The sequence below is a fragment of the Somniosus microcephalus genome, chromosome 2 (assembly GCF_052327205.1).
Source record: "Somniosus microcephalus isolate GS21.2 chromosome 2, FLI_Smic_1.0, whole genome shotgun sequence".
Taxonomy (NCBI): Eukaryota; Metazoa; Chordata; class Chondrichthyes; order Squaliformes; family Somniosidae; genus Somniosus; species Somniosus microcephalus.
The window spans coordinates 103,095,023-103,107,511 of NC_140988.1; the positions used below are offsets into that span (position 1 = coordinate 103,095,023).

The following is a 12,489-nucleotide window of genomic DNA, read 5'->3' on the forward strand; positions in this document are numbered from 1 at the left end:
GAGCTTGATTTAAATATTAAAATCTCTGACCTGTCTCTCCAGAGCGGGTTATTCGGATGCCCTGCCCCGGTTTAACTGGGCGTAGGAGCGTCGGCGGTGGGCTGGGGTCGGGTTTCACATTTTTACCAACTGATGCCCCGCCTCCGCCCCAATCCTGTCCCGCCAGTTGTGGGGGAAGGGAGGGGTGGGTTTCACATGACCCCCTTTATCTCTTGTCTGTGAATATGTCTTGTCTGTGAAGTTCGTCTTTTGTTGTAAAAGCAGTGCTGTACACAGGGTGGAGTTATGGCACAAATCAGCAAAATCCGGGTCTTTGAGTGCTGAATCTAGGGGGAAAAATTCAGTTGGTTTGCGTCTCCTGTTAGCGCCTTAAGATGGCACTAATGGGGCGCAAAGCAACTAGTGCCCATGCACGGCGATGTTTGCGCCACTCACGAAATTAACTAAACATTTTGCGGCGGCGTTAAACAGTACCACCACGATCTCCTGCGCCGGCAGATCGTGACGTCAGTCGAGTGTGCAACACCCCGGTAGCGCCCCGGACCGGATATTGTGTGGCGCCCCCTGCCTTACCGCCTGCCTCTAGAAACGACAGGTTGAGGGGAGTGTTTTGCAGTCAGGAAGGGACTGGGGGAGTGCTATTTAAAGGCGACCGCTTCCTGCCTTTTTTAGTTGGTGACATTTTTGCACCACGCATTCTGAGAGAGTGAGAGAGAAACTTCTGGAGAGTTTCAACGCTGTGTGAAGGAGTTTTGGGTACTGAGCAGCACTTTGCAGGTTCATTTTGATTTGCCCTTCCTTGTATCGATTTAGAAGAGACTGTGGGGGCTGCACTCTGAGCTCTTTCCCTGGGCCTCTCCATTGTTCTTTCCAGCAGATTTGATGTACAGGTCTCTCCAGGCCGAGATTCAAGGCTGCAATGAGCAGGATGTGGATGGAGAGCAAGATCGACCCTCCCCTTTAAGAACTGGCCGGCGTCAGTGTGTCGGTGTTCCATTGCTGACTGACATCACATGAGCTTCGCCAGCGCTCTGAGGTAGCGCCTCGCTCCTCGGCCTTTGTGCCTTAAGACAGGTGTGAAGCGCCTGATTTAGCGCTCCAATCACCTCCAGAGGCGATAAAAGCCAAGTTTGCAGTCGGAGGCGATAATTAGCGCCAGGCGCTAATCTTTGCGCCCAGCCGATAATTGCGCCCCAAACGGGGCGATACTGAATTTCTCCCCCCAAGACCCACCTATTGTGTGTGTCCAATTAGGATATGTGGAATTCAATAAAGACAGAAACACTGAAGATGTTGAATAAGAATGAGTCTTTTTTAATTATTATTCAGAATTGCTAAGTTTGAAGAGAGAATGTTTATAAAGAATTTTTATTATAAAATGAAGTATCAGCGTGTAAAAATAAAAAACCTTTTTGACATTGTAATATTATGTATGGCAACAAAAATGCCCTTATATTTACTACAGATGTACCTAATTTAAAATGCTTGTTATCTTAAACTAAAGAACTAAAGTTGGTAGATTTTCCTCCAGCTATTAACACGAGTCAGTCAGTGTGAGTACAAAATGGGATTTCCCCAATTTATATTTGCACTGACTTTTTAGCTCACATTAGTGACTGGATGAAAAATATACCTGTAAATACAGCACACAATGCAAAATGCAGTCAGGATTAGATTTGCTTGCATTATTTTTGTCTCCTGCTCTTAGGCCTCCATACAGCATATCTTGTTCCCTCATTCCCTGGGGTAGAAATTGGTATGCCATGCAAACAGTGACCTCGGGCCTCATTTCAATAACTTGAGCGAGCGACCGCCACCCGTTATGCCTCGTGCCTCAAGGGACAGCTCACTCATTTCAATAAGATCAATTTTAGGAACCTGGTCTCAACAGGAATGGTGCTCAGGTAAGACCCGAGGGACAGGAGGGAGTCCGACCCTCAGGAGTGCTGCGGTGCTGGGAGCAGCACTTCCACACCTCCTGACTCCATGTCAAGCTGTGAAAAAAAATGAACTTTGTTTTTTATTGGCGGTCGCATCCATGACAAGAAATCTGATAAGGCAGCTCAATGTAGCAAAGGGGTCCTAAAACAGGCATTAACACGTGCAAGGAGCCTAAGGCCTGTTTAAGGTGTCTGCCCGGGACACCTGCAAAGCTGCCCTTACCAATATGGCGGCGCCCATAATGCAGATGCAATATGTTGCGTCTCGAAATTGATGTTTTTTACCCCCATTTTCTGCTCGGAAAATGAGCACAATAAGTTCTGAAATAAAAGCAGAAAATGCTGGGTATGCTCAACAGGTCAGGTAGCATCAGTCAGACAACAGGACCAATTTCTACCTCAGTGGATCTAAAAAAGCAACTTATAAAGTTAACATTTCTTTAAACAAAGGCTATCATTTAATCAGAGCACATGTGTCTGCCCATTGCACATATACTTTAGTCAATTTAGTATAAGTGGCAGATGTAATCAGGCAGTCAAATGTCATTACTACCAACTAGCAAGGACTCATCAGACTCTGATCTTAGTAGGAACATAGAAACAGGAGTAGGCCATTCAGCCCCTCGAGCCTGTTCTGCCATTCAATGAAATCATGGATGATCTGTAACCTAACCTCATTCACCCGCCTTGGGTCCATATCCCTTAATATCCTTGGCTGGCAAAAATCTATCAATCTCAGATTTACAAAGATTAATTGAGCTAGCACCTACTGATTTTTGTGTTCCCTAACTGCTCTCCTGAATGGCCTGGCTCTGATTTTAAGGTCATGTCCCCTTGTCCTAGACTCCCCCACCAGCGGAAAATACTTCTCTCTATCTACCCTATCAATCCCTTTCAAAATTCTAAAAACCTCAATCAAATCACCCTAACCTTCTATATTTCAGGAATTACAAGCCTAGTTTATGTAAGCTCTCCTCATAATTGAACCCTTGGAGCCCTGGTAACATTCTGGTGAATCTGCACTGCTCTCACTCCAAGGCCAGTATATCCTTTCTAGGTGTGGTGCCCAGAACTGAACACAGTGCTCCAGGTGTGATCTAACCAGGGTAGCAAAACTTCCTCCCTTTATATTCTAGCCCTCTAGTTATAAAAGCTAACATTCCATTAGCTTTTTGATTATTTTTTGTGTCTGACTACTACATTTTAGCGATCTGTGTACATGGACCCCTAAATCTCTGGCCCGCCACTGTTCCCAGCTTTTCACCATTTAAAAATACTCGGATCTATCTTTTTTTTGGTCCAAAATGGATGGCCTCATGTTTACCTGTGTTGAAATCCATCTTCCACATTCACTTAATCTATCAATGTCTCTTTGTAATTTTATGCTCCTGTCTACACTACTTACTATATCCACAAATCGTTGTGTCATGGGCAAACTTGGATATATGGCTCTCTAGCCTGGCTATTAGGATTTAAATTCCTATACTGACTAATGTAGCTGAAAAGGCTGCTTAGAATGGGGTGTTTGTGATTAGCCCATTTGTTCCAATGAGCCCATTTCTTGCACAAACCATATAAAATCTATATGAATGTCTACCTAATCATTATTTATCCTTGACCGGTTGCCTTTTTAAAAATTCATTCACAGGATGTGGGTATTGCTGGCAAGGCCAGCATTTATTGCCCATCCCTAGTTGCCCTTGAGAAAGTGGTGGTGAGCCGCCTTCTTAAACCACTGCAGTCCGTGTGGTTATGGATCTCCCACAGTACTGTTAGGGAGGGAGTTCCAGGATTTTGATCCAGCGACAATGAAGGAACGGCAATATATTTCCAAGTCAGGATGGTGTGTAACTTGGAGGGGAACTTGGAGGTGAGGGTGTTCCCATGTGCCTGCTGCCCTTGTCCTTCTAGGTGGAAGAGGTCACAGGTTTGGGAGGTACTGTTGAAGAAGCCTTGGCGAGTTGCAGCCATGCATCTTATAGATGTTGCACAGCCACGGTACGCCGCTGGTGGAGGGAGTGAATGTTTAAGGTGGTGGATAGGGTGCCAATCAAGCTGGCTGCTTTGTCTTGGATGGTGTCGAGCTTCTTGAGTGTTGTTGGAGCAGCACTCATCCAGGCAAGTGGAAAGTATTCCATCACACTCCTGACTTGTGCCTTGTAGATGGTGGAAAGGCTTTAAGGAGTCAGGAGGTGAGGCACTTGCCACAGAATACCTAGCCTCTGACCTGCACTTGTAGCCGCTGTATTTATGTGCTGATCCAGTTAAGTTTCTGGTCAATGGTGACCCCCAAGATGTTGATAGCGGGGGATTCAACGATGGCAATGCCGTTGAATGTCAAGGGGCAGTGCTTAGGCTCTCTTGTTGGAGATGGTCATTGCCTGGCACTTGTGTGGGGCAAATGTTACTTGGCACTTATCAGCTTGAATGCTGTCCAGGCCTTGCTGCATGCGGGCATGGGCTGCTTCATTATCAGAGGAGTTGTAAATGGAACTGAACATTGTACAATCATCAGTGAATATCCCCACTTCTAACCTTATGTTGGAGGGAAGGTCATTGATGAAGCAGCTGAAGGTGGCTGGGCCTAGGACACTGCCCTGAGAAAGTCTTGCAGCGATGTCCTGGGGCTGAGATGATTGGCCTCCAACCACCACAACCATCTTCCTTTGTGCAAGGTATGACAATGCCATTGTCACCAGTTCAGGGATCTTTTGTTAAATGATGTGTGTCTGGAAGCGGATGTAGTTGGATGTGCGAAGGGTGGGGGTGGGGATATGCGTTTAGGGCTGGGGCTCGGGTAGAGCACACCTGCAGGCTCATGTGATGAACAGAGTGAACACAGTGAGCAAAAACACCTTGGCAATATTATCTGCTTTCACATTTCCTTGCTGCTCTACCTTTATAGGCCCAATAGTGCTGTATTAACAAATGCAAAGGATTGGCTGAAATGCTGCATGTTTCACTTTTTGTTTCATCATCCTATATCTTGTTGAACAAGTTACATCCTCAAAACAGGATCTAAGTAACCCCTTTGTTTTGGGTCTTCCTTTCCCCCCCACCCTTTTCCTTTTGTTTCTCTCTCCCACCTGGCAGCTGTCTCTTACCCTGCCAGTACATTTCACACCTAATCTCAACTGTCTTTTGTCTCCACTGGCCTATTACCATCTTGTCTGGTTTTGAATACCTTTTATTGTCTTTTTTACTTCTTTTGTTCGATCGCAGCCCTGCCTTCAATCTATTTTCTTTTCTTTCCAGTTTTGAAGAAGGGTTTCGACCCGAAACGTCAACTCAAATTTCTCTCCATGGATGTTGCCTGACCTGCTGAGTTTTTCCAGCATTTTCTGTTGTTATTTCGGATTTCCAGCATCTGCAGTATTTTGCTATCGTCTAAGTAAAGCTTGTTAAGTTAAAGACATTTCTGCAGGAATCACTAGCTATGAACCGATCTATCTTTATAGAACAATTATATTTAAATTAAAAACAGAAAATTCTAGAAATAAACAACAGTCTGACAGCAGCAGAAAAGAAAAAAAGACGGTTAGCATTTCAGGTTCATCAATCTACTCTTTCAGATGTTGCAGGCTCGCTGTACATTTCCATCATTTTTTCTTTTTTAATTTAAGATTTTCAGCTTTTGCAGTTTTTCCTTTTTATCTCTGCAGTTATATTTCACATCTTTTAATAAAAAATATTGGTCAGCATACTAAAAACAAACAATTAATGTTTAAGAAATTTGTTAAAGCTCAATCCATAAGCAAACGTTATGAAAAAGAGGAAGAAACAGAACGATGACGGATATGCTGCTGTGCAAATGAATTGTTGTGTTCGATGAGAATCAGTCTTTGCCAATTAACTTGAAGAAATGTTTCAGAATTCAGGGTCACTGTAAAAGAATTTGAAAAACAGACAGTTATCGGTCACAAAGGGGCTTGCTCAGATCATAAAGAAATAATATACCCTTTCATCCCACATCGCCATTCACAAAGAGCTCTGCTTGACTGAGTAAATGCAATATTGATAGAAAACTCAATGTTGGCTAATAGTAGCGAACAGGTGTTGTATCAGCATCTGTTCAACATTGGAAATAACAAGGCCTAGAAATTGAGTTTTGGCGCAGCCAGGGCTTTAGCGCCGGAAGTTAGTGCCGGAGCTAAGTCGTGCTGGTCGGGCCCAAAAATCAATAGTTCTGCGCCCAAACGGCTGCCGGCGCTGCTGAGAGCTGTTTGCGCCTGAAAACTGGCGCAACGCGCTGAATTTCGGCGCTATTCCGGCGCTGCGGCGCCCGCTGCGGTGCGGCAGGTTCGGGAAGTGCAGGCCTCCTCCTTCCCTTAATGAGGAGCTGCCTGCATCCGGCCGCGGCCCGCGAAAATCTTTTTAAAAATGAGCCCGGCACCTCGGACAAGTGCCGGGCTTGCTTCTGTTCCGGGGGGGGGGGGGGGGGGAAGTCCGAGGAGGGAGCTGCGGCCAGGCGGCCGGCGGGAAAGCGGCCGGCCGCCGCGGGGCCTTTAATGCGCCGGCGCAAAGTCATGTAAGACTCTGTTGCCAGAGTCTTAGTTGCGGCTGCCACGGGCGAGGCGGCCGCAACTGAATTTCGGCGCTGGGGCCCGTCGGCATGGCAACCGGGACGCTGCGCACACCGATGATGTCATCGGTGCCGGCGCAGCGCTACCGGTCTACCGCGGCGGAAGGGCCCCAGGCAATTTCGGCGCCGGCGCCAATTGCAGCGCTAGGCCCTCTAGCGCCGCAAAATCGGCGCTAAGGGCACTGAATTTCTAGGCCCAAGATTCTATAAAATCTGACTTGAATGAAAATTGCCTTTGGTAGTTTTCCAGAAGTCCACAACAAAATAAATGACCTTGACTTTATTTTTCCATTGTTTTAAACTGTTGTGATGAAGATCTGCTGATGGACCACTAGGTAAAGACACAGCTCCTGTACAACTAGGGCACAGAGACTGAAGGTCCTGGGTTTAATTCCTAGTTTGTGCTGCGTTAGCTGACCTCAGCTAGGTCAGCAACTGGGGCCACTACAATTTGCCACAGCACCCCTGGGTGAGAGAAGGGAAAAACCAGCACGGGTCCCTGATTCTAGTCACTATCCAGTTACGTCTACTCGAGATTCTGTGTGCGGGAACATTGGGTCAGGACAGGATTGGGATCGGCTACCATGCCCTCCAGGGAACGAACCGCCTGCTGACACTCACTGGCTGAGCTCACTCATGAAGAGATGAGGAGGAATTTCTTCACCCAGAGAGTGGTGAACCTGTGGAATTCTCTACCACAGAAGGCAGTAGAGGCCAATTCATTAAATATATTCAAGAAGGAGTTAGATATATTTCTTAAGGCTAAAGGGATCAAGGGATATGGAGAGAAAGCAGGGACAGGATACTGAATTTGGCATGGGTCCTAGTATTGCCTGCCTTTTCGTGGGATATGTGGAACACTCTTTGTTCCAGTCCTACTCAGGTCCCCTCCCTCACCTCTTTTTCTGATACACTGATGACTGTATCGGTGCCGTTTCCTGCTCTTGCCCCGAACTAGACAATTTCATTCACTTTGCCTCCAATTTCCACCCTCCCCTCACCTTCACATGGTCTATCCCTGACTCTTCCCTTCTCTTCCTCGACTTCTCCGTCTTCATCTCTGGGGATAGGTTATCGACCAATATTCACTACAAGCCCACTGACTCCCACAACTACCTGGACTACACTTCATCCCACCCCGCCTCCTGTAAGGACTCTATTCCATTCTCCAAGTTTCTCCGTCTCCGCTGTACCTGCTCCGACGATGTCACCTTCCACACCAGTGCTTCTGACATGTCTTCCTTTTTCCGCAACCGAGGATTCCCCTCTACCGTGGTTGACACGACCCTCGACCATGTCCGTTCTATCTCCCGCACTTCTGCCCTCACCCCTGCCCCTCCCTCCCGGAACCACGATAGGGTTCCCCTTGTCCTCACTTTTCACCCCACCAGCCTTCACATTCAACGGATCATCCTCTGCCATTTCTGCTACCTCCAAAGTGATCCCACCACCAACGCATCTTCCCCTCCCCTTTCAGCATTCCGTAGGGACCGCTCCCTCCGAGACACCCTAGTCCTCTCCTCTATCACCCCCAACAGCCCTTCCCCTTCACCTGGCACCTTCCCGTGCAAGCGCAGGAGATGTAACACCTGCCCCTATACCTCCCCCCTTCCCACTGTCCAGGGCCCCAAACACCCCTTCCAGGACTGGCAGCTCAATATTCCGGGGTATAGAATCTTCAGGCGAGACAGAGGGGGGTGTAAAAGGGGAGGGGGTGTTGCAATATTAATTAAGGAGTCAATTACTGCTGTAAGGAGGGATGATATATTAGCGGGTTCCTCTAATGAGGCCATATGGGTAGAACTTGAAAACAAAAAGGGGGCAAGCACTTTGCTGGGAGTGTACTATAGGCCCCCTAACAGTCAGGGGGAGATAGAGGAACAGATATGTAGGCAAATCTCAGAAAAGTGCGAAAATAATAGGGTAATAATAGTGGGGGATTTCAACTTCCCCAATATAAATTGGGATAGTCAGAGTGTGAAAGGCTTAGAGGGTGCAGAATTCTTAAAGTGCATCCAGGAGAGCTTTTTGAGCCAACATGTAGAAAGTCCTACAAGAGAGGGGGCGGTACTGGACCTAATTCTAGGGAATGTAGCCGGGCAAGTGGTGGAAGTGTCAGTAGGAGAGCATTTTGGCGACAGTGACCATAATTCAGTGAGATTTAAGGTGGTCATGGAAAAGGACAAAGACGGCCCGGAAATAAGGGTTCTAAATTGGGGGAAGGCCGATTTTAATATGATAAGGCAGGATCTGGCCAAATTGGACTGGGAGCAGCTACTTATAGGAAAATCCACATCAAAACAGTGGGAGACTTTCAGAAGGGAAATAGAGAGAGTACAACGCCAACATGTTCCTGTAAAGGTCAAGGGTGGGACCAACAAGCAAAGGGAACCTTGGATGACAAGGGATATACAAAAATGCATTAGGAATAAAAGGGGGGCTTTTGGCAGCTACAAAAGACTAAAGACGGAAGAAGCCCTAGAGGAGTATAAAAAGTGCAGGGGCGTACTTAAAAAAGAAATTAGGAGGGCGAGGAGGGGCCATGAAATAACACTGGCGAGCAAAATAAAGGAAAATCCTAAGATGTTTTATAAGTATATTAAGGGCAAGAGGATAACCAGGGAAAGGGTAGGGCCCATTAGGGACCAAAGTGGCAATCTGTGTGTAGAGCCAGATGAGGTAGGCGGGGTTTTAAATGAATTTTTTGCATCTGTGTTCACTATGGAGAAAGACGATGCAGACATAGAAATCGGGCAAGGGGACTGTGACATACTTGAACATATTAGCATCGAGAGGGAGGAGGTGCTAGTGGTTTTAGCAGGCCAAAAAGTGGATAAATCCCCAGGCCCGGACGAGATGTATCCCAGGCTGCTGTGGGAGGCAAAGGAGGAGATTGCAGGGGCTCTGACACAAATTTTCAGAACCTCTCTGGCCACAGGGGATGTACCAGAGGACTGGAGAACAGCTAATGTAGTACCATTATACAAGAAGGGTAGCAGGGATAAACCAGGGAATTACAGGCCAGTGAGCCTAACATCTGTGGTAGGGAAATTATTGGAAAAAATTCTGAGGGACAAAATTAGTCTCCACTTGGAGAGGCAAGGATTAATCGGGGATAGTCAGCATGGCTTTGTCAAGGGTAAATCATGTCTGACAAATCTGATTGAATTTTTCGAGGGGGTGACTAGGGGGGTGGATGAGGGAAATGCTGTGGATGTGGCTTACATGGACTTCAGTAAAGCTTTTGACAAAGTCCCGCATAGGAGACTGGTCAAGAAGGTAAGAGCCCATGGGATCCAGGGTGCCTTGGCGCGTTGGATCCTAAACTGGCTGAGTGGCAGGAGGCAGAGGGTGATGGTCGAAGGTTGCTTTTGTGACTGGAAGCCTGTGTCCAGTGGGGTACCTCAGGGATCGGTGCTGGGTCCCTTGTTGTTTGTGATCTACATAGATGATTTGGATGAGAATGTAAAAGGTATGGTCAGTAAGTTCGCAGATGACACAAAAATTGGTGGGGTGGTAAATTGCGAGGAGGAAAGCCTCAGGCTACAGGACGATATAAACGGGTTGGTCAGATGGGCGGAAAAGTGGCAAATGGAATTTAACCCTGAAAAGTGCGAGGTGATGCATTTTGGACGGACAAATAAGGCAAGGGAATACACAATGAGTGGTAGGACCCTAGGAAGTACAGAGGGTCAGAGGGACCTTGGTGTACATGTACATAGATCCCTGAAGGCAGCGGAACAGGTAGATAAGGTGGTTAAAAAGGCATATGGGATACTTGCCTTCATTAGCCGAGGCATAGAATATAAGAGCAGGGAGGTTATGATGGAGCTGTACAAAACGCTGGTGAGGCCACAGCTGGAGTACTGTGTGCAGTTCTGGTCGCCTCACTATAGGAAGGATGTGATTGCTTTGGAGAGGGTGCAGAGAAGATTCACCAGGATGTTACCTGGGATGGAGCGCCTCAGCTATGAAGAGAGGCTGGACAGGCTGGGGTTGTTTTCCTTGGAGCAAAGAAGGCTGAGGGGGGACCTGATTGAGGTGTACAAAATGATGAGGGGCATAGATAGGGTAGATAAAGAGGAACTTTTCCCCTTAGTAGGGGGGTCAATAACAAGGGGGCATAGATTCAGGGTAAGGGGCAGGAGATTTAGAGGGGATTTGAGGAGGAACTTCTTCACCCAGAGGGTGGTTGGAATGTGGAACTCAATGCCTGAAAGGGTGGTAGAGGCAGGAACCCTCACAACATTCAAGAAGCATTTGGATGAGCACTTGAAATGCCATTGCATACAAGGGTATGGACCAAATGCTGGAAAATGGGATTAGACTGGACAGGGATGGATGGGCGGCGCAGACACGATGGGCCGAAGGGCCTCTTTCTGTGCTGTAAAACTCTATGACTCTATGACTCTATGACTCAGGTGAAACAGCGATTTACTTGTACTTCTTGCAATCTAGTATACTGTATTCGCTGCCCACGATGTGGTCTCCTCTGCATTGGGGAGACCAAATGCAGATTGGGTGACCGCTTTGCGGAACACCTCCGTTCAGTCCGTAAGGGTGACCCCGAGCTTCCAGTTGCCTGTCATTTTAATTCACCGCTCCATTCCCACTCGGACCTCACCGTCCTTGGCCTCTTGCATTGTTCCACGGAAGCTCAACGTAAACTCGAGGAACAGCACCTCATCTACCGATTAGGCACTTTACAGCCTTCCGGACTCAATATCGAGTTCAACAATTTCAGATCATAACCTCGGCCCCTATTACATTTTTACTTATATTTTTTTCCACCCCTTTGTTTTGGGTCTTCCCTTCCCCCCCCTTTCCTTTTTTTTCTTTTCTCTCTCCCACATGGCAGCTCTGTCTCATCCTGCCAGTACACTTCACACCTAATCTCAGCCGTCTTTTGTCTCCACTTGTCCTATTACCATTTCGTCTGGTTTTGAATACCTCTTAATGTCTCTTTTACTTCTTTTGTTCTATCGCAACCCTGCCTTCGATCTATTTTATTTCCTTTCCAGTTTTGAAAAAGGGTTTCGACCCAAAACGTCAACTCTAATTTCTCTCCACGGATGTTGCCTGGCCTGCTGAGTTTTTCCAGCATTTTCTGTTGTTATTTCGGATTTCTAGCATCTGCAGTATTTTGCTATCGTACTGAATTTGGATGATCAGTCATGATCTCATTGAATGGCGGAGCAGGCTCGAGGGGCCGAATGGCCTACTCCTGCTCCTATCATCTATGTTTCTATGTTTTTATGAATGCCATTTGGGTGATGGGTGTGGTACTGACAGCTCCTTACACTTATAAAGCCATACTCCAGAAACAGTTAGCAACTTCAGGAGAGAAGGGAGAAAAGGGAAGATAACTGGGAGAAACAACATGTGAAACCTGCTCATCATTACCTGTGCAACAACGAAGGCAGTTTTAGGCATTTTAACTAGAACAGTGATTTCTCGATCTGAGAACATAAAATTGGCCAAGTAAAAATAGATTAAAATACAAATTTTAAAAACTGTGCTTATACCAGCACATCCTTTGACTGTGCAGAGCTTGGCATTTGCACAGTTTCCACCCATCCCCCCTTCCCAAGAGAGACATTCATAATTTTAACATTTTTGGATAAAATCACAATCAAAAATTGCAGATACAGACAATTCTGCAGAAAGATACTGATCAGATTAAAAACACGTTTAAGAAGGAATTTTTTTTCCATGTGTGAAGGTGCAGCTGTTATTCTATACCCCAGTCACACACCAAACACCACAAAACCATACCACAACAATACAACGTGTAGTTCCACTGATCTATGTGAGGTCTGCCATTGCTTGTGAGAACCTTCTGAAAGAGGCTCGAGATGTCTATCAGCTACAGTATAATTCTCGTCACTGTGACAATGTTGGAAGACCTTCCCACAAGGCATCACATGGTGCACCTTGACAGCACATCAATGCAATGTGCGTGCGAGC

The 12,489-nt window shown here is 46.6% G+C and overlaps 1 protein-coding gene across 1 annotated transcript in view; it reads right to left on the reverse strand.

Moving 5' to 3' along the window:
- Window positions 1–1,293: 1,293 nt before the first annotated feature.
- The window catches only part of tmem154 (transmembrane protein 154), an 83,272-nt gene continuing 72,076 nt past the window's right edge, over window positions 1,294–12,489 (reverse strand). The window contains exon 6 of the mRNA XM_086011834.1: window positions 1,294–5,823. Coding sequence (XP_085867960.1) covers window positions 5,808–5,823 — 16 coding nt within the window. The 3' untranslated portion in view covers window positions 1,294–5,807. The remainder of the gene's footprint in view (window positions 5,824–12,489) is intronic.